Source organism: Aedes albopictus, chromosome 2 (assembly GCF_035046485.1).
Source record: "Aedes albopictus strain Foshan chromosome 2, AalbF5, whole genome shotgun sequence".
NCBI classification, from domain to species: domain Eukaryota; kingdom Metazoa; phylum Arthropoda; class Insecta; order Diptera; family Culicidae; genus Aedes; species Aedes albopictus.
In genome coordinates, this window is record NC_085137.1 from 464,351,518 (window position 1) to 464,372,198 (window position 20,681).

The 20,681-nt window shown below is 38.9% G+C and overlaps 1 protein-coding gene across 1 annotated transcript in view; it reads left to right on the forward strand.

The window, feature by feature from the left end:
* LOC109418925 (uncharacterized) overlaps positions 1-18,934 on the forward strand; it is a 276,024-nt gene extending 257,090 nt beyond the window's left edge. The window contains exons 6-7 of the mRNA XM_062853978.1: positions 7,712-8,240; positions 17,618-18,934. Of these exons, the coding sequence (XP_062709962.1) occupies positions 7,712-8,240; positions 17,618-17,784 (696 nt within the window). The 3' untranslated portion in view covers positions 17,785-18,934. The remainder of the gene's footprint in view (positions 1-7,711; positions 8,241-17,617) is intronic.
* The last annotated feature ends 1,747 nt before the right edge of the window (positions 18,935-20,681 follow it).

The following is a 20,681-nucleotide window of genomic DNA, read 5'->3' on the forward strand; positions in this document are numbered from 1 at the left end:
TTCAAAAAAATCGGATGAAAATTTACGACATGCCAGCATTTTGTCGGGGGTCGGGTACGTGAAGGTTAAGCATGTGGCTCCCATTTTCATCCTACGAAAAACAAAGGATTGAAGCGCTGTTTGTTTTGTTTCTTATTTTTGTATTTTTTGTTAGAAGTGAGCACCCATGAAAATAAAAAGAACGGCATCAATCGGTGCAGTAATTGCTTGTTCTCGAATAGGATGGATATTGGAGCGTGAGATTACTGATGGTACACATACCCTAGTAGAATTAGGTATTCTGATGAGTGGTTGAAGATGCCAAGTAATTCGAAAACTGTGACATGTTTATCTTAATGTGAGTATACGTTCCAAGATACTTTGCAAATCAAACCCGATTAGCACACACAAACACACAAAAGTGCTAGTGTAGACCACAACCGCACAAGATAGGGTCATAGTTTGAGAAGGGGAAGACCGTAGAAATGTAAAAGATTATCAAATTGATTCCATTAATGAATATCCTCGGTTATTCAATTGAATTAACGTTTACGATGCAGTCCTTCTCCTAAAAACATGTGTTAGTTAGTGAGTGTTAAAAAAGTCTAAAGTACGTTTCACGTTTCGTGATAATTTGTTATTCCGATATTAAGTCTGTCTTCCAAAACAGGATGGAACTGACGTGGTTGGGAAGTTTGCCAGTGATGAGAACAGGATAAGGTTTGAGTTCTGGGATATCGGTCGTTTCAGGGAATTTGTTGGTCCGTATGGCTTCCGATATTGAAGTAAAGTCCTTGCATGATGAGTCTGCTCACTTGTTCCCGCGCATTGTTGATTATTCACAGGCTGACCTTTCGGTTACTATCAAGCTGGGAATCGTAGAGCACGACGACTGGTTCTAGTAGGAGGTGGCGCTTAAGGAGGAACATCAGAGAATACAAATATGGCTGCCACAATGGCCGACTTGGACCCCTACTAACGTTTTCAAGAGCTCCAATCTTAAAAATACGTAAACAAATACGCTCGATTTGGAAAAGCTGCCTCTTTTTGCAAGTGAGCCAATCCAGGTGCGGTTTGATTAGGTATATGCTTCGTTCGACCGATTTGTGCCTCTAAAGTTTGTACGAAAAATTGCAATGGGATTTCTTGATGTTTCACCTTAAAAAAAAAGAAGCACACTCCGAGCAGGCCCATGCACTCAGAATATTCTTTCGCTAAACCTCAACGAATATGTTCCGTAAAACTAGTTTTCGTAAATTGAAAGCAATTTGTGTATAATATACGGTCCATTCGTACCACCATGCTGAAACAATACAAATGGAGTAGTATCATGTACGAAATCACGAATCCGACACGCGGTCAACTTGCTCATTCGTAGACTTTAGCTCCAGCTGTGTAGAATAAAACAAAACATACAAATGTCAAACGTTTTTTACTAACCATGCGTAAAAAGAAAATTTTGCTTCGTATTGTATTTTTTACGAATAATCAGACTTTGGCGACGAAATTGATCTCGCCCTAATATGGTACTAACCTAACATTTATGACACATTTTCGCCTTCTTTCCCCGATTCAGGCGAAACCAGCTGATTTTGTTATGAAAACATAAACAGCTGGTAGCCGAGAACAATAACGATGAACGTAAACATCGGTGAACCAGCTGGTTTTGTTGTGTAAACATGACCAGCTGGTGGACCGAGAACAAAAGACCTTAATGGTAAATATTGAGACGGCCGGCGAAAACTGTCACATTATCGGGCGAGTTGCAAGAGCCCTGCGACTGAGATTGACAGCGAAATCGAAAGCGAAATATGAGTACGACGAAATTTATCGCATCAAAGTCTAAGTCGAAAAAAAAATCGCAATAGAATGCAACAAAGTTTTGCAGTCATCTCTGATCATTGATTGGATCGCAGAGAAAACAAAGCAGCCAGTTTCCATGCTCATATGACGGTGCGTGTGCGAGTAGAGGAAAGGAAACATGCTCTCGGTTGGAAGTAAAAGTTATTTATAAACAGAACCAAAGTGGAAAGCGTTCTTGTTGTTTTCGGATAGTTTCAGCAAGCGCCCACAGTTGGGTGGTTAGCACTGGTAGGTATCAATCAGAAGATAAGTGATTCGAAACCTGTGAAATCCAAGTGGACGAACGTGTGGTATTTTTTTTAAGCATGTTTAATGTCATTCCGACAAAAAAAGAGACAGAAAAATGTGTCGGAGCAATTTTGTACGAAAAGAACACATGTAGGGGTGGTGGGGGTAAAGTAGACAGGTGCGGTAAAATGGACAGGGTACAGTTTCATGGCTTTTATTGTTTTTCAAAATGTTTCAACGATTGAAGCTAATCATAATTGAATTTTATTGGCTTTTCTCGGTGAACTTAATACTACTCAAAGAAGGAGGGAGTAACGAAAGTAATGAAAGAAACGGTGGATAGAATCGCAAGTGTGCGACGAGAGAAATTGAATAGAAGTTGAAAATTAACAGAGGGCCATAATTGAACAACACAATCACAACGACGACCCCTTTGCCTAACGCTCTCGTGTTGAACGGCTAGGTACTAGTAGTTTGATGATGACTACTAGCCCTAGACAGGCAAAAAGATCGTGGTTGTGATCTGTTAAATGTTGTTCGGCTTTGCTTTCGGTTCTATCGATCTGTGACACTTGTTCAGAGATTCATATCGAGCGAACGTTACTTATTTGATTTTCGCGTTTTCATCTCGTATGCTCCTATTGTGTCCAAATGATCTTATTCGAACCGAGTTTCATTCTTTCTTGCCAACTGGATTTTACTTTCTAGGTTTAATCACCGCATGACTTTATCATAATTGAATTTTATTGGCTCTCGTCGCACACTTGCGATTCTATCCACCGTTTCTTTCATTACTTTCGTTACTCCCTCCTTCTTTGAGTAGTATTAAGTTCACCGAGAAAAGCCAATAAAATTCAATTATGATAAAGTCATGCGGTGATTAAACCTAGAAAGTAAAATCCAGTTGGCAAGAAAGAATGAAACTCGGTTCGAATAAGATCATTTGGACACAATAGGAGCATACGAGATGAAAACGCGAAAATCAAATAAGTAACGTTCGCTCGATATGAATCTCTGAACAAGTGTCACAGATCGATAGAACCGAAAGCAAAGCCGAACAACATTTAACAGATCACAACCACGATCTTTTTGCCTGTCTAGGGCTAGTAGTCATCATCAAACTACTAGTACCTAGCCGTTCAACACGAGAGCGTTAGGCAAAGGGGTCGTCGTTGTGATTGTGTTGTTCAATTATGGCCCTCTGTTAATTTTCAACTTCTATTCAATTTCTCTCGTCGCACACTTGCGATTCTATCCACCGTTTCTTTCATTACTTTCGTTACTCCCTCCTTCTTTGAGTAGTATTAAGTTCACCGAGAAAAGCCAATAAAATTCAATTATGATAAAGTCATGCGGTGATTAAACCTAGAAAGATTGAAGCTAATGCCTAAGCATGAATCATTATACTTTTGCTGATCTTGAACATCAAAATCAAATAAACCTCTTCAAGATGACAAAAACTTTAAAAATCACGTGAAAAATAGGAAATGATGTAAAATCTGCTTATAATTGCTAAGGTTTTCTCGTAATTTATTTTCAAATTATTACAAGTTTTACACCCTAAACCAATAAAGTCCACGTAGAAGAATATATTTGATCGAAAAAAAAAATTAAGTTTTGGATAAAAAAAAAGTTTTGAAATTTTTTTTAACAAAATCAGACTGTTGGGGTAAAATGGACAATCGGTTCAAATTTCACCAAAATTTCATTTTTATTTTTGCAAACTTCAGAATCATCAGCCGTCATACCTATCGTGAGATAGTTGAAGTAAAAAGTTATAAAATATATATTATATCAACAAAATATAATTTTCATCCAAAACAGTGCTTGTTTTTTACACTATTTTTACAATAATTATTTAAGTGTGTTTCAAAGTTTGTATTAAAAGTTTGAAAACAACAAAATAAAGGTATCGTATGAAATTTGATAGTTTGTATTTAAAAACATAGCAACAATATGCTGTTATATAACTTTTAACGACTTGTTCATTTTACCCCATCGATTGTCCATTTTACCCCCACCAATTTTTTTACGCTATTTTGATGCACGATTTGGTGAAGAAAATAATCAAAGAAAACAATATTTTTAAATGCAACCCCTTACAAGATTTCTAGAGTATATCATTACCTTCCATGTTACTCGGAAAAGCAGATGGATTTTGCCGCATTTCCGTGGGAAACGACCAAAATGCTTAGGTTGTCCACTTTACCCCCACCACCCCTACATTACGAAGCTTTTCGTTGCAGAAAACAACGAATGGCATTTGTAAACATGACGAGCGATTTCGTACAATGAAACAAAATATATTTTCAGTGTGGCCGCTACAATTCATACGCAATAAAACATTAGAAAGACGTTTTTTTTACTTTTCAAGATGTTATGCGTGCTGCATCTTTATGTGATTCCTGGTTGTCTGGGTAACATCAACACGTTTCCTAAAGAAATAAATAAGATTCATGTACTCCAACACTTTTGTAACTTCTGTTGTTTTCCTTTGACCCGAAGAGTTTCTATAGCTCAGATCTGGCCTCACGATGCTCATCGAATTTCCACACGACTTATTCGATTTCCTGGTAAGCCACGCCGCAGACATAGATTGCTTTCCGAGAGCACAATACGGAATGTATGTGCGTTAAATAAGTAGTGATTGAACATCAGCCGACACATTTCTTGAATGAAATCGCGGCTTAAATCTAACCTCTTAAACCACGGCTTCATCGACACATGTGGGATGATGTAACGATCTACCCAATCTACCCGTCTTTCCATCTCTCCATTTGTGTTGCTAGCAGATCAAGGTCTTCTGAAGGATCAATACAAAAAAAAAAAAAGCCGTCAAAGGCGATTTGACGCCAGTAAATATCGCTTTCTTTAGTGCTCTTAGCCAAAGGTTCCGCTTTCTCATAGCCCGGAATCGAGCAATAAGGGACCCAATCTATTATGATTGTGTAAGAGTGTTTGGAAAAAGCACTGAGAAATTCGGCTCAGCAGATTACATTCCTTAGTTCCCAGTAATTTTCTGTGGATGCTTTGGTTGTTTCACCGTTTCTTTTTTTTTTGATAAACTCTAAAAAATTTCGTCATTTCGAATCCTGAGATCCTTGTTCTAATAAATGGCAAATCATTCGGATGGAAGACTTTTTGGGCGTCTTCCTTAGGCCAGTAGTACACAGGGTCAAATATTTTACAAGAAAAGAACTGAAGAAACTGAAGTGGTATTCAGATGGCCCAACAAGGAAACCCGACAAGACCGACGAAAGTTACTCTTAACAAAAGGAAAACGTGTTTATTCAAAAGAAGAAATACATGGAATGAAAAACGGAAGAATTGTTAACGTTAACTTTTTCTCGGCAGTGGTGTCACCGCAAGGTAGGGGCAACACAGCTCACAGGGTTGTTAAGCATAGTGAGTGCAAGAGGCTGGTCACTCAACAGAAACAACATCAGTTTGACCCTAATGAAAATTATATCGAGTCAAACAAGATGTTTTAGCATTGGTTTCTTTTGGACAAATATTTGACCCTGTGTACTAACAGCTTTAAATATCGATTAAAACGACAACATTTATTCTGAAAAATCCACTGAAAATTCCTTCTTAATTAATGCATGAGCATGAGCATAGATGACCGCACAATTCGTAGTTGCTACTCCGTGCTTGACCAGAGCAATCGAAATTGCACAAAGAACCAATGAACAGGGCTAAGCTTACTTTTCTCAATGTACACAGTTCCAGAGCTCTCTACTTTAGTAAGGTCAATAACGGCACCAGCCACGTCCTTACGGTCATCGAGGATGAGAGGGAATGTTAGTAAGACAAACGTTATTATATCTCCACGTTTGTCTCAGGAAAGAATTTTTATTAGTAGGGTAGGAGGGTACATTGTCAGTCTGGGAGTAACCTATGGTTGGTGATATGATTTGACAATGGATCAATAAACACTAACTGTCGCGCACAATCGACCACTTTTCTATAAGAAAACATATCTAATAAAAGAAATCCTGTCGCGCGTCTCCACCCCGTCAGGGAGCAGAAACTTTTAGACCATTCTACGCAGGAATGAACTGAACGCAACAAACGACATATTAATAAACCATATGCATATGACACAACATGGAATAACACAATACTAAAACAAACTGCTCGCGCATCTATTATTTTGGTTTTGCGCGAGACAATAGCGAACGCGATCGAATATGCTGCGATACTCACTCTATATAGGAGCGATGCATGCACAGCAAGGAACAACACAATACCGTAAACCGGGGTCAAATTGATCATTCGGGTACTATACATATTGTAATTCCATAGTAGGAATACTTAAGCGTCGTAATGATCTTAAACTTTTAACGTCATCTGGTTCGTAGATGTCTAGAGATGAATGTAGGTTTTAATTTTAAAAAAAAGCCATTTTGCCTTATTATTTTAGGGATTTCCAATGTATTTCTTATTTAGCTGAAATCATTGCTACTAAACCATCGATTGCTAATAGGACTTCCCGTAAATTCTCTGCTTCAACATTTTTAAGGAGGCTTGGTTAGGAAGTTATGTAGCTAGTCAGAGCACGAAATAGTTAAGAAAAAAGTTCATTAATGATGAAATAGTCATTTATTGTGATAGAAATCACTTATTTCATATGAAATTGCCTATCCTACCTTCAGGCGTTTAGGGGAAATTTCAAAATTAAATTTTGCACTAGTTTTACATTTAAAACGTGTTGTTTGATTTAAGAAGAGCAAAATTAAGCGAAGAAGGAAATTTTCGTTAGCAATCGATGCTTAATTGTGTACTGATCAATTTCGCCCTAAAGTGGCATTTCCAATTTTTTGATTTTTGGAATTATTCAACTTAAAGTTTAAATTTGTTGAACAAAATTCTGTCACGTGGTTCCATAGAGATCCACTGGGTGTGGGTACCGATTTTACAGGATTTTTTTTGCAATATTTGAATTGCCACTGACGTTATCTGCAAAAGTTGTTTTCAAGTGATCAATTTGACCCCGGATTACGGTACTAAACACTAAACCCCACGCATCTATTGTTTTTGTTTTCGCGTGAGACAATAGTGAATGCTGTCGAATATGCTGAGATACTCACTCTTTGTAGGAGCGATGCATGCGCAGCAAGTTTCAACATAATACTCCTCCGAAAATTCCTTATTAAAATTAATAATTCTTTATTAAAATTAATAATAAAAATTCAATTTTTTGGTAGTAAAATCTTGCAAAAGTTATCCTTTGTGTATTTTACCAACTATTCTCCTTTGATTCCGTACAAGGATTCGACTTGGAACTAAGCTTAAAATTCTGTCAGGTTCACATCTTGAGGCTCCTGCGATATTTCTCTTTACTTTAGCTAGTAATAACCTTGCCCTTAATCATAAGGTTCCATCAAAACACTTAAAATATAAGTCTTCCGAAATTCTGTTAGAAGATTTTTTAAGTTCCTCCAGAAAAACAAATGTTTGCACGAGCTCCACTAGGGATTTCTAGATGAGTTCTAACTATTAAAAATTTGATAATTTCATTTCTTATCTCAAGCCAATTTCCCTTTCAACGTAATCATTCATTTATTCTTTGCAGCGAAGGGGACCAATGGTCCAATTATTTAATTGCTAGCTACTGATAATCCCTTTCCTTTTCCAGTGCCGCTCGAGTGGAATCTGCATCAGTTGGTTCTTCGTATGCGACGGCCGTCCGGATTGCAGCGACGCCTCCGACGAAGAGTGCAACTTCTCGCTGAAAGCCAACATCACCAACTGTCCGGCGCTATCGTTCCGGTGCGAAAAGAGTGGCCGGTGCATTTCGCGTGCCGGTATTTGCGACGGGAAAATCCAGTGCCCTCAGGGAGAGGATGAAGTCGGCTGTGATTTCCGCAAGTCACGCAAATGTCCGGAGCATACGTTCATGTGTCGCAGCGGCGAGTGCCTGCCGGAGTACGAGTACTGCAATGCGATCGTTTCGTGCCGGGACGGAAGCGACGAGCCACCGCACCTGTGCGGATCCCGATCGGTACCGAATTTCTTTGTGAAGCTGCTTTCAGGACCGAGCAGCCGTAGCCGGAACTACTGCCCGATGCGGTGCGGAAATGGAAATTGTCGCTCCACGGCCATTGTGTGCTCCGGTCGGGACGGGTGCGGCGACGGAAGCGACGAGGACAGCTGCTCGGTTTGCCGTGAGTATTTTATTGATTTTCGATTTGGGTGTGGGATTTAAAAATTCATAACCGCTGTTACCTATGTTGTTCAACATGTAGTGAAAATGTGGGAAGGGTTTATCATAGTATTTTATAAGTTAAGTTGATTCAATGAACAAAACTGTAACAGTTCGTTCAAACAATCTGCTAATAGAACTTCGTTACAACTATTTTTTCAATTAATGGACTCTTATTCTCGTTAGAATCATCATAATAGATTCCAAATCTGGTCTTCAATCTCTTAACGAAGTGTGTTTTTACGAAATGGAAGCAATTTTGTAAATTGGGATAAACGCCTAAAAGTATAAAACATTAATAAACAACCCAAAAAAAATAAGAGAACTCACCATGAATAGCATGTAATCATATGTTGATGTACCTTTACACATATATTTTTACAAAGATAATGATAAATTCACTGTGTTTTTCAATCAGTACTCCACAAACACATTTTTATGTCAATGTTTTGATATAAAAATTCTATCTGATATATTCCAAGGCTTCTCTCATCATGTTCATACTCCTAAAATTTCAATCTATGATCATTTTTTAAGATTTGATGTGTTTTTCAGGGCATTATCAAAGTTACCCCAAAAAGAAAATCTGATTCTCACCCATATGAAAAACTAAATATCACCCAAAATATTTCAGATTATCGAATCTTTCAATTGCAATTGATAACTGATACCCCAGTACTTGTTTTAAAAATATAAAACTCGGGAAAATACTGTTACTTGGAAAAATATTAAGAAAATACGCTGAAAAACTATCAAAGTTTTTAGTTATTAACGTTATTAATTTTGAAAAATTACCGATATTATCAATATCAATGCTTTAAAACAAGTACGATGACATGGTTTCAAATTTTCTGCTCAAAAATATATACGACTACGCTTAAAATATGCATTTCTTATGCATAAATGTGGATGTTTATCGACGGTGTGACAATGAAATCCAGTTTAACTCGTACTTGCCTGCTAGATATATGTTTTGGGTCGCTTATATGACGATGCACCCCTCTTTATTCCTACCATACCGTACTTTCCAACCAAATTAAGTCATTTATTGTATGTGATAAGCCTATACGATTCTGTCAGTCAAGTGATTTCGGCAAGAAATAAGACTTCGTAAAAGATGGCAATTCCAGGCATTCTTTTAGAGAGACCTTCAACAATTTCTCCATAGCTTCTTCCAGAAGCACAGAACAATACATAGGAAGTCGGGTGCCTGAAACTTTTTGTCATTCTTGGTGTGATGGTGTGAACCATCAACCAAGCCGATCTGTACCAGGTCGTACGTAAAATGATTAAGTTATAAATAAATACGGTCGGTTAATCAGAATATATAACTTTTGTCTCGAAATCCCCAAGAACATATTTCTCTGAGAGCACCACTTCAATCTTATCATATTTTTTTTTCCAAATGATAAGTTTGGTTGAATGGCTAAATTTTGTGATTTTTATTCGTGGAATACAAAAACAACATGCCAAATTTTACAGATATGCCAGAATTGGTAGGGGAAAAGAAGGACTTTCTAGAACCATATGCTGCCATTGAGTGTAATAGCTAAAAATTCTCGAATTTTCACTAATATACAATTAAACAAACGTCATGCTAAGAGCAAAAATTTCTAGGATTTCTCTATGAATTTTTCTAGGGACAACTTCAGGAATTCATCTAGTGATTTCTTTGGGAATTCCTCAAGGGACTTCTCCAGGAATTATTCCTTCGTGAATTCCTTCGTGGACGTCTTGCGGGGGTACCAATAGTGATTGTTTCAGGACTTGTTCCAAGAAATGCTTCAGGAATTCCTTCCACAATCCCTGCAGAATTTTTTTACAGATATTTCTGCAAGAATGCATCGACGAATTCCTCCAGAAATTTTCCCTAAGCTTCTTTCAGTGAAGCCAGCATTAATTCCTCCAAAAATTCCTTCAAGAATTCCTCTAGGGATTTCAGCAGACAATCCTTCGGGAATTTCTCCTTGGATAGGTATATTTAGAGGTTCCTCCAGTGCTTTTTTGACGATCGATTCAGGAATTCCTCCAAATATTCCCAAAGGAATTTTACCAGAGATCCTTTTAGGCATTTTTTCAGTGTGAAGAATTAGAATTTGTTTAAATTCACGAATTAAAAGAAACTAAAAAAGGAGTGTTTTTTTAGGTATTTCTTTAGAGATTTCTTCGGGAATTTCTCCATATATAACTTCAAGAAATCCACTACAAATTGTTCCAATTATCCCATCTGGAATTACTCGAAATATTTCTGTAGAAATTTCTTCCAGGAATTGATTCAGAAAATTTTACCAGATATTCCTTAATCATTTTGTACAAAAAATCCTGTACTTACCTTGCCGATTAGACTAAGGCCTGAGTGGCCTCTGCTGTACATAGTAGCCGTCTCCATTCCACTCGGTCCAAGGCTGTGTGTCTCCAATTCCGCACTCTGTGTAGGGTCCGCTGATCGTCCTCCACTTGGTCGACCCGCCTAGCTCGCTGCGCATCACGTCTCGAGATCCATTTTAGTCGGGTTGCTATCCGACATCCTGATGACGTGACCCGTCCACCGTGGCCTACCTATTTTCAAAAAACCCTGCAGAAGTTTCATTTTCCAAGGGTTTCCAAAGAAATTCTTCCAAGAATTTGTTAAAAAAAAGTTTTCCTAAGGAATTTCTCATGGAATTGCTTCCGCGATTTCTCATGGGGTTTCTTCAAGAATCCCTCAAACATTACTCTAGAAGATCCTCCAAAATTTCCTCTAGGGATTCCTCCGGGAATTTATACACGGATTCTTCCAGGCTTTCCTCTAGGGATTACTCCAGGTATTCCTCCTGGCATTCCTCCAAGGTGTCATCCAGGAATTTCTCAAGGGACTTCTCCAGGAATTCCTTCAAGAAGTCCTTCAGAAAAAACCCCAGGTATTTCTGCACTAATTGCTCCTGGAACTCTTCCAGAAATATCAACAGCAATTTCTTTTGGAATTTCTCCAGGAATTTCTTTAGAAATTCCCCCTCGAATTACTCAAGAGCAGGGATGCCTGATGGTTTTTTGAAACATCTGTATCACTCTTCTTAAAAACCTGAATCCCATACGAAATTTGAGTAAAATATCTGTAGCCCATACAAATATAAGCTAGCCCCTGCAGCTCAAAAATTTGAATTTTATTAAAAACGTTCTCTGTACGGATATTCAAAATTCTGGATAATACAGATAAATCTGCATGACATCCCTGCTCGTAGAATCCTCCAGCAATTCTTCCAACAATTCCTCCAGAATTACCCTTAGGGTAAGAATTCATTCAGAAATTGCTCCAGACATTCCTTCAGAAATTTGTCTGGAATTATTCCAGAGGTTCTTAGAGGGATACTTCAGATATTCTTCCAGCCATCTTCAAAACTCCTTTAGGAAAACTACACCAGAGATTTATCCAGTGATTCTCCAGAGGTTACTCTAAAACTCATTCAGAAATTGCTCTAGAGGTTCGTTCTGGATCTCCTGCAAATATTCCTACATGTTTTATTTTTCTATAATTTGTTCAGGAAATAATCAAGGAATTCATTCAGTAATGATTCCGTATATTTAAGTCCTCCAGGAATTGCTTAAGGACTTCGTTCTGAGATGTTCTAGGAATTCCAGTAAACACTCGGGACGATCTTCTTTTGGTAGAAATGCAATATATTTTTTGTTTTCTAATATTTTACTCTGGAGTCAAGGGGAATTTGTGCTAACAAAGGCATGGAACCTCCTCCCCTTTGCACCCTCCTTCGTTTTAAAGGTAGCCGAAAATACGTGGATATATTTTGTATGTTTTATTGTGGTAGTTGCAATATCTACATAATATATTATGCTTTGACTGTGAAAAATATTCGTGGAATGTAGTCTATAACGCTGATAGAGCCTCAGTGCATAACTGTAATGCTTTTTGTACGTTCATTGTACGAATATTCCAGGCATTCCGAACTATTCTAGAATTGAGAACTTCGAGGTTTACAGGATCTACTCTTGTTCCTCTTCACTCTATTGGCATAATTCTATCACGATTGTGTATGTTATAATATTACGAGTAGCTCTGTGTTGCTATTTGGGTGTCCACTGAAATACAAAGTATGAAAGTTTTAAGTATGAGTCACAATCAGAGATGCCAGATAACATTATCATGTATCGCTGTATTTGAGGGTATAGCAGACACCGAGAGACACCTAGATTTCAATAGAAACAAATGAAAATGTTCTTTTTTTGTCGGTTTTAAATTTTTCTGGTATTTATTTCTTTAAAACATGTGTAAAATTGCACAAATTTCTTAAATTCAACAAAGTGTTTGCAGCAATTTATAAAGTTTTCATTAAATATGGAAAATATCTTCAAATTTAATGCTTTCTGGAGAAATCTGTATCAAAATTTGAAAAAACCAGTATCTTGTCTGTATAGAAGGCATCTCTGGTCACAATATCTGTAAATCTTAGGATATTTTGATTGTAACGAATGCTCGCGGAATACAATCTATGCTATTTTTTTTTTATCTTTATTAACGAGATTTTTAACCCTAGGCTAGTTCATCTCGGGACCCACGCTTTACTTCCCTTCCGAAGGAAGAACTCACATTTTGTGAGTCTGTCGGGAGTGGGATTCGATCCCAGGTCCTCGGCGTGATAGTCAAGTGTTCTAACCATCACACCAGGTCCGCTCCACGCCACAATCTATGCTATTTTAGAGCCTCAGAGTGTAATTTTGTTAACTTAGCATTATTCACTTGGTGATCAAGGTCATCCAAACTGTTCTGGAATTAAGATCTTCAAACTCTAAAAGCTCTACTCTTGTATTTTTTTTTTCATCATTCCTCAAAGAATCGTTCTAGGTATTCCAAGATTTTTTGCCAATAATTCTACTAGAAATTTCTACAAGAATCTCTCCAGAAATTTCTCCAAGAATTTCTCCACATATTCCTTTAAAAACTCTGCCAAGATTTCCTCAAAGAATTTCCTAGGTATTTATCCAAGAATTTCTTCAGGAATTCTTCCAAGATTTCTGCCAATAAATTCATCAAGCATTCCTCTAGCAATTCCACCAAGAATTTCTTCAGCAATCCCCCCATGAATTCCTCTAGGAATTTCCCCAGAAATTTCTCAAAGAATTTCTTCAGAAATTCCTCAAAGAATTCGTCCAGAAATTCCTTAAAGATTTTCTCAGGAAATTGCTCAAAGAATTCGTCCATAAATTCCTCAAATAATTTCTCCAGAAATCTGCAGGAAATACTCCAGAAATTCTTCCAAAAATTACCCCAGAGAATCATTCGAGATTATTTTCAGTCATTTCTCCAGAGATTCCTCCAGCAATTCATGAATAATTTTTTCTAAGAATTTCTACAAAAATTACTCCTGAAACTTCTTTAGGAATTCCTCCAAGAATTATTTCAGGAATTTTCTCCGAGATTGTTCAGGAAATCTTTTCAAGAATTCCTCCAGAAATTCCTCCATAAATACCTCCAGGATCAATCAGGAAACCCTTAGGAATTCATCAAGAAAATACTCCTAGGATTCGCCCGAGAATTTTTTCAGGGATTTTTTTAGAAATTCTTCCAAAAATTTTTTAAGGAATTACGCTAAAAACTCCTCCTGAAATTACTCCTTCAGGAATTCTTTAATAAGTTCTTCTTGAAATTACACCAGGCTATCTTCCAGAAATTCTTCCAGAATTTACTCCGAAAATTCCTTCAGGAAGTCCTCCAGAAATTCCTCTTTTAATATCTTCAGGAATTCCTTCAAGAATTCTTCCAGGAATTCCACCATGACATCTGCCTCCTCCAAGAATCCCTCCAGGAATTCCTGGCAAAATTCCTACTGGCCCTTCCCCAAGAATTTCACCATGGGTCCCTCTAAGACTTCTGTCAATAATTCCTTCAGAAATTTCGCCTGAAATACCTCCAGGGATTTTTTTCATGAAATTCCTTCAAGAATTCATCAAAAAAATCCTCCGAAATTCCTCAGAAAACCTACAGTAATTCCTAAAGAAAATACTTCTGGGACAATTCCAGGGATTCCTTCATGGAATTCTACAGGAACTACACCGAGACTTCTTCTAAGGATTCCTCCAAAAAATTCACCAAAAATTTCTCTAGGTTTTTTAAAAGGAATTTCTCCAGAACTTCTACTCAGAATTCCTCCAAGAATCCGTCCAAGAATTTCTCCAGAAATTCCTTCCGACAGGAACTCTAAAAAGAATTTCTCCAAGACCTCTGTTCTGACAAAAATTCCTCCAGAAATTTGGCCCGAGATTTCTTTATAAATTCATCTAGGAATACCTCTAGGGCTCCTTCAGAAATTTCACCAGAAATGCCCACAGAAATCCCCTAGGAATTCCTCCAAGAATTCCTGCAGGAATTCTTCAAAAAAATCCATCAGGAAATCCTCCAAAAATTCCTCCAGGAATTCTTCCAAGACATCCGCCAAGGATTCCTCTAACAATCCCTTCCAGAATTCCCTTCCATGAATTCCTTCAGGAATACCTCCAAGACTCCTTTCAAAAATACCACCAAGAATCTCTCTAGGAATTTCTCCAGGAATTCCTTGGAGAATTCTTGAATTCCTTGAAGAATTCTTTCAGTAATTCCTTCAAGAATTCCTACAATAATACTTCCAGGAATTTCTTCAAGAATTTCTTGCAGAAATTTCTGAAGAATATCCTGGAGGAATTTCTAGAGTGCTTTCTGGAAGAATTCATGTAGTAATTCGTTTTTCAAGAATTATCTGGGTCAGTTATTAGAAGAATTCCTGGAGAAATTTTTGAAGTTATTTTTTTCTACTTTCGCTTTTCTGGAGGAATTTCTGATGATTTTATGGAGTATTTCCTGTAAGAATAATAGAATAATTCCTGAAGGAATACTTAAAATAATTCCTGGATGAACTCACGCGAGGAATTCCTAAAGTATTTCCCGGAACAATTCCTGGAGTAATTCCTGGAGAATTCTCTGAAATAATTCTTCGAGGAACTCCTGAGAGATTCCTGTGAGCATTTCTGGAGGAATTTCTGAAGCGTTTCTTGAAAGAATTCCTGAAGGTATTCCTAGGGGAATTTGTGAAGGAATCCCTGGTCAAATTTCAGGAGGGATTTTTAGGGGAAGTTTTGACAAAACTAGAGCGGATGAATTTCTGTAGTTGTTTAGACTTGCTGTTGGCTCCGGGCTCTAGGCAATTTGAACTATCCAATTGATTTCATTTGGACTGAATCGCAAGCTTGACTGCGTCCCGATCTGGTCCGTCCCGAGCCCTTTGAGAACTTCGAGGCGATTAGACGTCCACTTTCTCAATTCGAATCCACCTTGAGCGAGTAGCTCAGAAAGCTCCCCCCGAAGCTGGATAGCTTCCTCGATCGAATTGGCTCCTCCAATATAGTCATCTACGTAGAATCCCTTGCGTAAGGCTGGGCCTCCCAACGGATATGCATCTCCTTCCTCTTTTGCAAGCTGCTGGAGCGTTCGATTTGCTAGGAACGATGACGGAGCGAGGCCATATGTGACGGTACTCAATTCATACGTTTGAACGGGAGTGGTTTTGTCAAACCGAAACAGAATGCGCTGTAGAGAGCGGTCATCAGGGTGCAGTAGCACCTGTCTGTACATTTTGGCGATGTCGCCGACGAGGGCTACGGGGTGAGTACGGAAGCGTAGAAGTATTGAAAGAAGATCATCTTGGACCACTGCACCCACACATAATGCTTCGTTGAAGGAGAGGCCGGTAGAAGTACGAGCCGAACCGTTGAAGATGACTGTGACTTTAGTAGTTGTACTTTCTTCTTTTATGACCGGGTGATGTGGCAGATAGTAACTCTGGGAGCTTGGTCTGTCGTCCGTCTTGACCAGTTGCACGTGGCCAAGGGAGAGGTACTCCTTCAAGTTGTAGTACTCTTCTTTCAACTTCGGGTCTCGTTCCAAACGTCGTTCGAGCTCATCGTAGCGCCGGAGTGCGCTGCACTTTGACTCGTGTCGAAGTCTGGTTTCCGCGGAAGGCGAACAATGTAACGACCCTTGTCGTCCCTGAATGTTGTGGATTGGTAGAAACTTTCGCAATGTCGTTCTTCAACGGAATACTTGTCGCCTACGGTTAGTGTCTCGGTCTTCCAGAATCGCTCCATACTTCCTCTAAGGTCATTATCGAAACGGCGACAACGCTGGACTCAGCGAACTCTTGTTGAGTGGGAAAAACAGTGCTATCAGATCCTGTAACGACCCAACCGAATACGCTGTCCATCAGGATTGAAAGATTGTCGGCCAATTGAAGACGAGCAGTACTAGGGAAGAACGAGTGAAAATGCTTGGCGCCCAGAACCATATCGATCTTCTGACTCTTGTTGAATGATGGGTCTGCTAACTCCAAATTGTTCGGGATCTACCAGTCTTTCACGAGGAAGTCCTTCGCTGGCAAGTCGGCAGTGACTGTATCCATCAATAGGAACTCTACGCCGCATTCGAATCTGTTGTTCCTGGACTTGTTTGACCAGGATCATTTCCTACGTTGTGTGTATGGTGGCTTTTATCGGATGGCGTAGATGAAGTGGACACTTTTACTAAATTACCGCCTCCGAAAGGCATCTTGCCTGCACAGAGGTACGACGTGCAACTAACTTTTATTTACATTAATATTTGCTCTTCAACAGAATACATATATGTATACAGAGGCGAATGCCATTTACATGCAAACAATGGAAGTACGGCAAACACTGGATTCTGTGTGGTGTGAGGGGCATCTGTGAAACCAATCGAATAGTTCAAATTGCGTAGAGCCCGGAGCCAAGAGCAAGTCTAAACTGTAGTATTTCCTGGGGGAATTTCTGGAGGAATTTTGCATGAGTTCTTGATAGTACCCCTGAAGCGACTCCTGGAGGAGTTCCTGGTGGAACGAATAATCCGCAATTAGGATAATTTTTGAAAATTTTCTGTCTCACTTTGTAGGTTTGTTTTTGTATCAGTTTTCTAAGATAATAGTAAAAAATTCTTCCTTGTCTATGGAAGAAATGAGACGGAATATTCAAACCAATTGATTAAGTATTCACAAAATTGAAAACGAAAAAAGCGCATATCATTAAACGTTTGATGATTGGGGATTTAAAGATTTAGGGAACCCACATTGGGAAATATTGGAAATTTTCAGCGAGTTTTGACATAGTTTTTTCTTGACTTTCGTTGTGATTTTGGAAAACCTTGCAAAGTTCAGCCACTTTTTTCATATCGAATTGCTTGTGAAGGAAGTTTAATGAACATTACACAACCTTTCGGCCCAATGTGTTCTACATATAAAAGAATAAAATCGTTATCAGTAAAAAATCATTAATTCATTAATTGATAAATCAATTACATCCTTTCAGGTTGTCCGGCACCATCCACCGAATACGATGAAATAGCGGCCCCGTCCTTGGTGGCAGCTGCATCCTCCTACATCCCCATCACCAGCAACATCAGGTCCCGACAACGGAATCGAACGGGTCGAATCACCAGCAACTGGAATATTCATCAATCGCAGCAACAACAGTAGAACTGCCGTGGCCGTGACGTTTCTAAGTCCATCTTGAAACTGAATGAGAATCTCATTTTCGCTAGGCAGCGCTAGCAGCCAGCGGAAGAACTCACTCTCATTAGTGGTGCTTCACTCTTGAACAATTTTATTTATACACAATCTGCATGTCGAAATTTTCGTTTATTCCATTAAGATAAATCACCATGCGTCGTGGTTCAGCATTAGAAGCATGTGACAACATCAACCGAGAACGAGTAGTGTGCAAAAAAAATAGCATCGACCTAAATATAGTCTTATCACTCAGAGTGCCAACCGCAACCAAGCATACTTAGCAAAACACGAAACGTGCAAAGTTTACGCGCCACACACACTATCGGTAAGATTGTTGCCACGACCGCTCACGGTCGATGATGCTGAAACATTCTCATCGTCTCTCAAGATCGCGAGAAACGACACATTCCTTCCGGCGTAGCCTATCGCAAAATTTATGTTTTTTTTTTTTTGCAACGATTTGCTACGGACGCGCGCGGAGAAACAAATCCGTTCAAGTGGTTCGTGTGTGAATATGTGGCTGAAAGACGAACTACTGCGATAGATGCAATTCCACACCACTTATAGTTTTTATCAACTTTAAATTATTACTCAAACAAGATCGATTTGGGTTTGTTAATTTTGGAAATACGTCCCAGTTATGCAAAAGCAAGCGAGTATGAAATGACAATTGTCCGGTATGTTAATCAGTACGGTTCAACCAGCGCCTGGTGGAAGAAGGCGATACCCTAGAGGCGTACGACTCAGTCTCAGTGTATGCACTGCACATGTAGCTAGGTAGTGCTCTTAATTCACAGCGGAAAATACGAGCATTTTCTGTTCTACGTTTTTATTTTATTTTATTCCATACGACTGAAGCGCCTCTCGGGCTAGGAGTATTTATAGAGAAGATATTGTACATAGATATTTACTGACTACACTAGAGTATAAGGATCATTTTCGCTTCCCCTTTGGCAATGCAATGTCTTATGACGTCAAAACGTCAGAGTTGGTGGAACAAGGTGCGTCTGGATGGTATTTGAAATTGCTCTCAAGGCAATTTGAGTTGGAATGGATAAGTTATACGCGTTGAAAATTTATCATAATTTTTCAGTTGTGAAGAATATTTGGGAGATATCTTACAGAAAATAGCAAAAAAAAAAAATACCCGGTGAGCACACAGATAGTCAACAAGATAATGCTGAGAATGATGGGTTCAATTCCCAGTCGTTCCAGGGACTTTTCGTAGGGCATATAGTATCTTTGTGCCTGCCACGGTTATAGCACGGCTTGCTCGATTCGAACTTCGTTTCTAGTATGATGGAGCACGTGGCTGTTCCGATTGAACCACCACGAAGCACGATGGTTCTGATGGAAATGATCATATTCTAGTGATTTGTTTTTGTCATTTCAAAAAATGTTGTAACCACTACAAATTCCAAGGACACACCTTTACCAACAACTTGAAAGTAACACATTGCATTGCAAAAGCACAATTCATTCCCCGATAAAGGTCACGACAGTTCTTCCTACCCTGTCACCTGTCGCCGCTAATCGCGCCTCTCCCATTGCATAAATTAGTACCTAAGCATACAGAAGAATCCATTTTACCCTATACATTAGTGAAGGAGAGTGGCACATAAGCGCGTCACAAAACTGATAAGCGATTAGTGCAAAACATAGCAATAAAAAATGTCCAGTAAACCCCTGAAGAACATAACTGGCCACCTGTGAGAGAATGGAAAATAGCACTACAGAGCGAAGAATGGAAGCAAGGAACACGGTCCCAGGTCCAAACACGCCACACGTGTAATAAATACCGCCAGGAACGCGATTCCATCGTCGTGGTCGACCACTAGGTATATTGCAAATATGTTCGTACATGGAATGTAGGTGAGCCGTGGCCGTTAGAGGAAGAAGACGAAAAAACGAGGCCAGGAATAAGGACATTATAATCGATATAAGTGAGTCCGAGAGTAGTGGCGCAAGGATAACTGTCGGTCGAAGTGGCGAGGGTGACAGGATACGAAGTAAATTAAAATTTATTTATTCAAGACACGCGGCTCACGCTAGGCGAAACTTAAAACTTCCGCCTTTTTGCCGGAGGTTTTGCAAAGCGCATTTGTACTGCATGGCCCCGTTACTTAGTGTGATTCCTAAGAGACACCTTTGCAATGGAAACTTTGAAGGACGTCGCCTTAGCACATTTTAAATTCTCACCTTCATTTCAGACCGTTTTAAATTTTTGTCACCTCGTGTGTCTGTTTTCGCATAGTTATTGAAGGCTTCGTTCAGCAAGGGCATCCGCGTTCCAGTCGGAGACAGCAAGGGCGTGGAATTCACGACACTCGTTGAATGACGCATTTCAATGATTTCCGTTTTATCCCTCCTCTTTTTCGAGTGCTATCATTTCCGTTTCGCGCCAATATCCGATAGGTGAATTTCCCTTTCACTCTTTTTTGTTTTTTGTTTACGATTTTCATTATGGAGCGTGCAATCCCATCCCACTCATCGCACCTCTTCTGTGTCTCTCTATACCTACAATTATAAATATAATCTACACTAGAATCACCCCCGCACGTCGCTAATGTCGATTAGAAAGTCGAATAGAAAATTACGGAAGCAATCAATATTATCGCATGCAACACCATTATATACTGAATAAACCGATTCTAAGCAATTCAAAATTCATACACCGACCTATGTATAAACAAATGTTTTATAACTCTTTTACAAAAGCTAAGCGAACCCTAGTTGATAGAGAAGGTTTTAATTAAAATGCTATTTAGAAAAAAAAATCGAGCATCGAGCTTTCCCTCACCGTCAAGGTCGAGCACAGCACACTGCATGGTGCCGGCCGGTAGTGTCTTATCACAGCCCTGCCT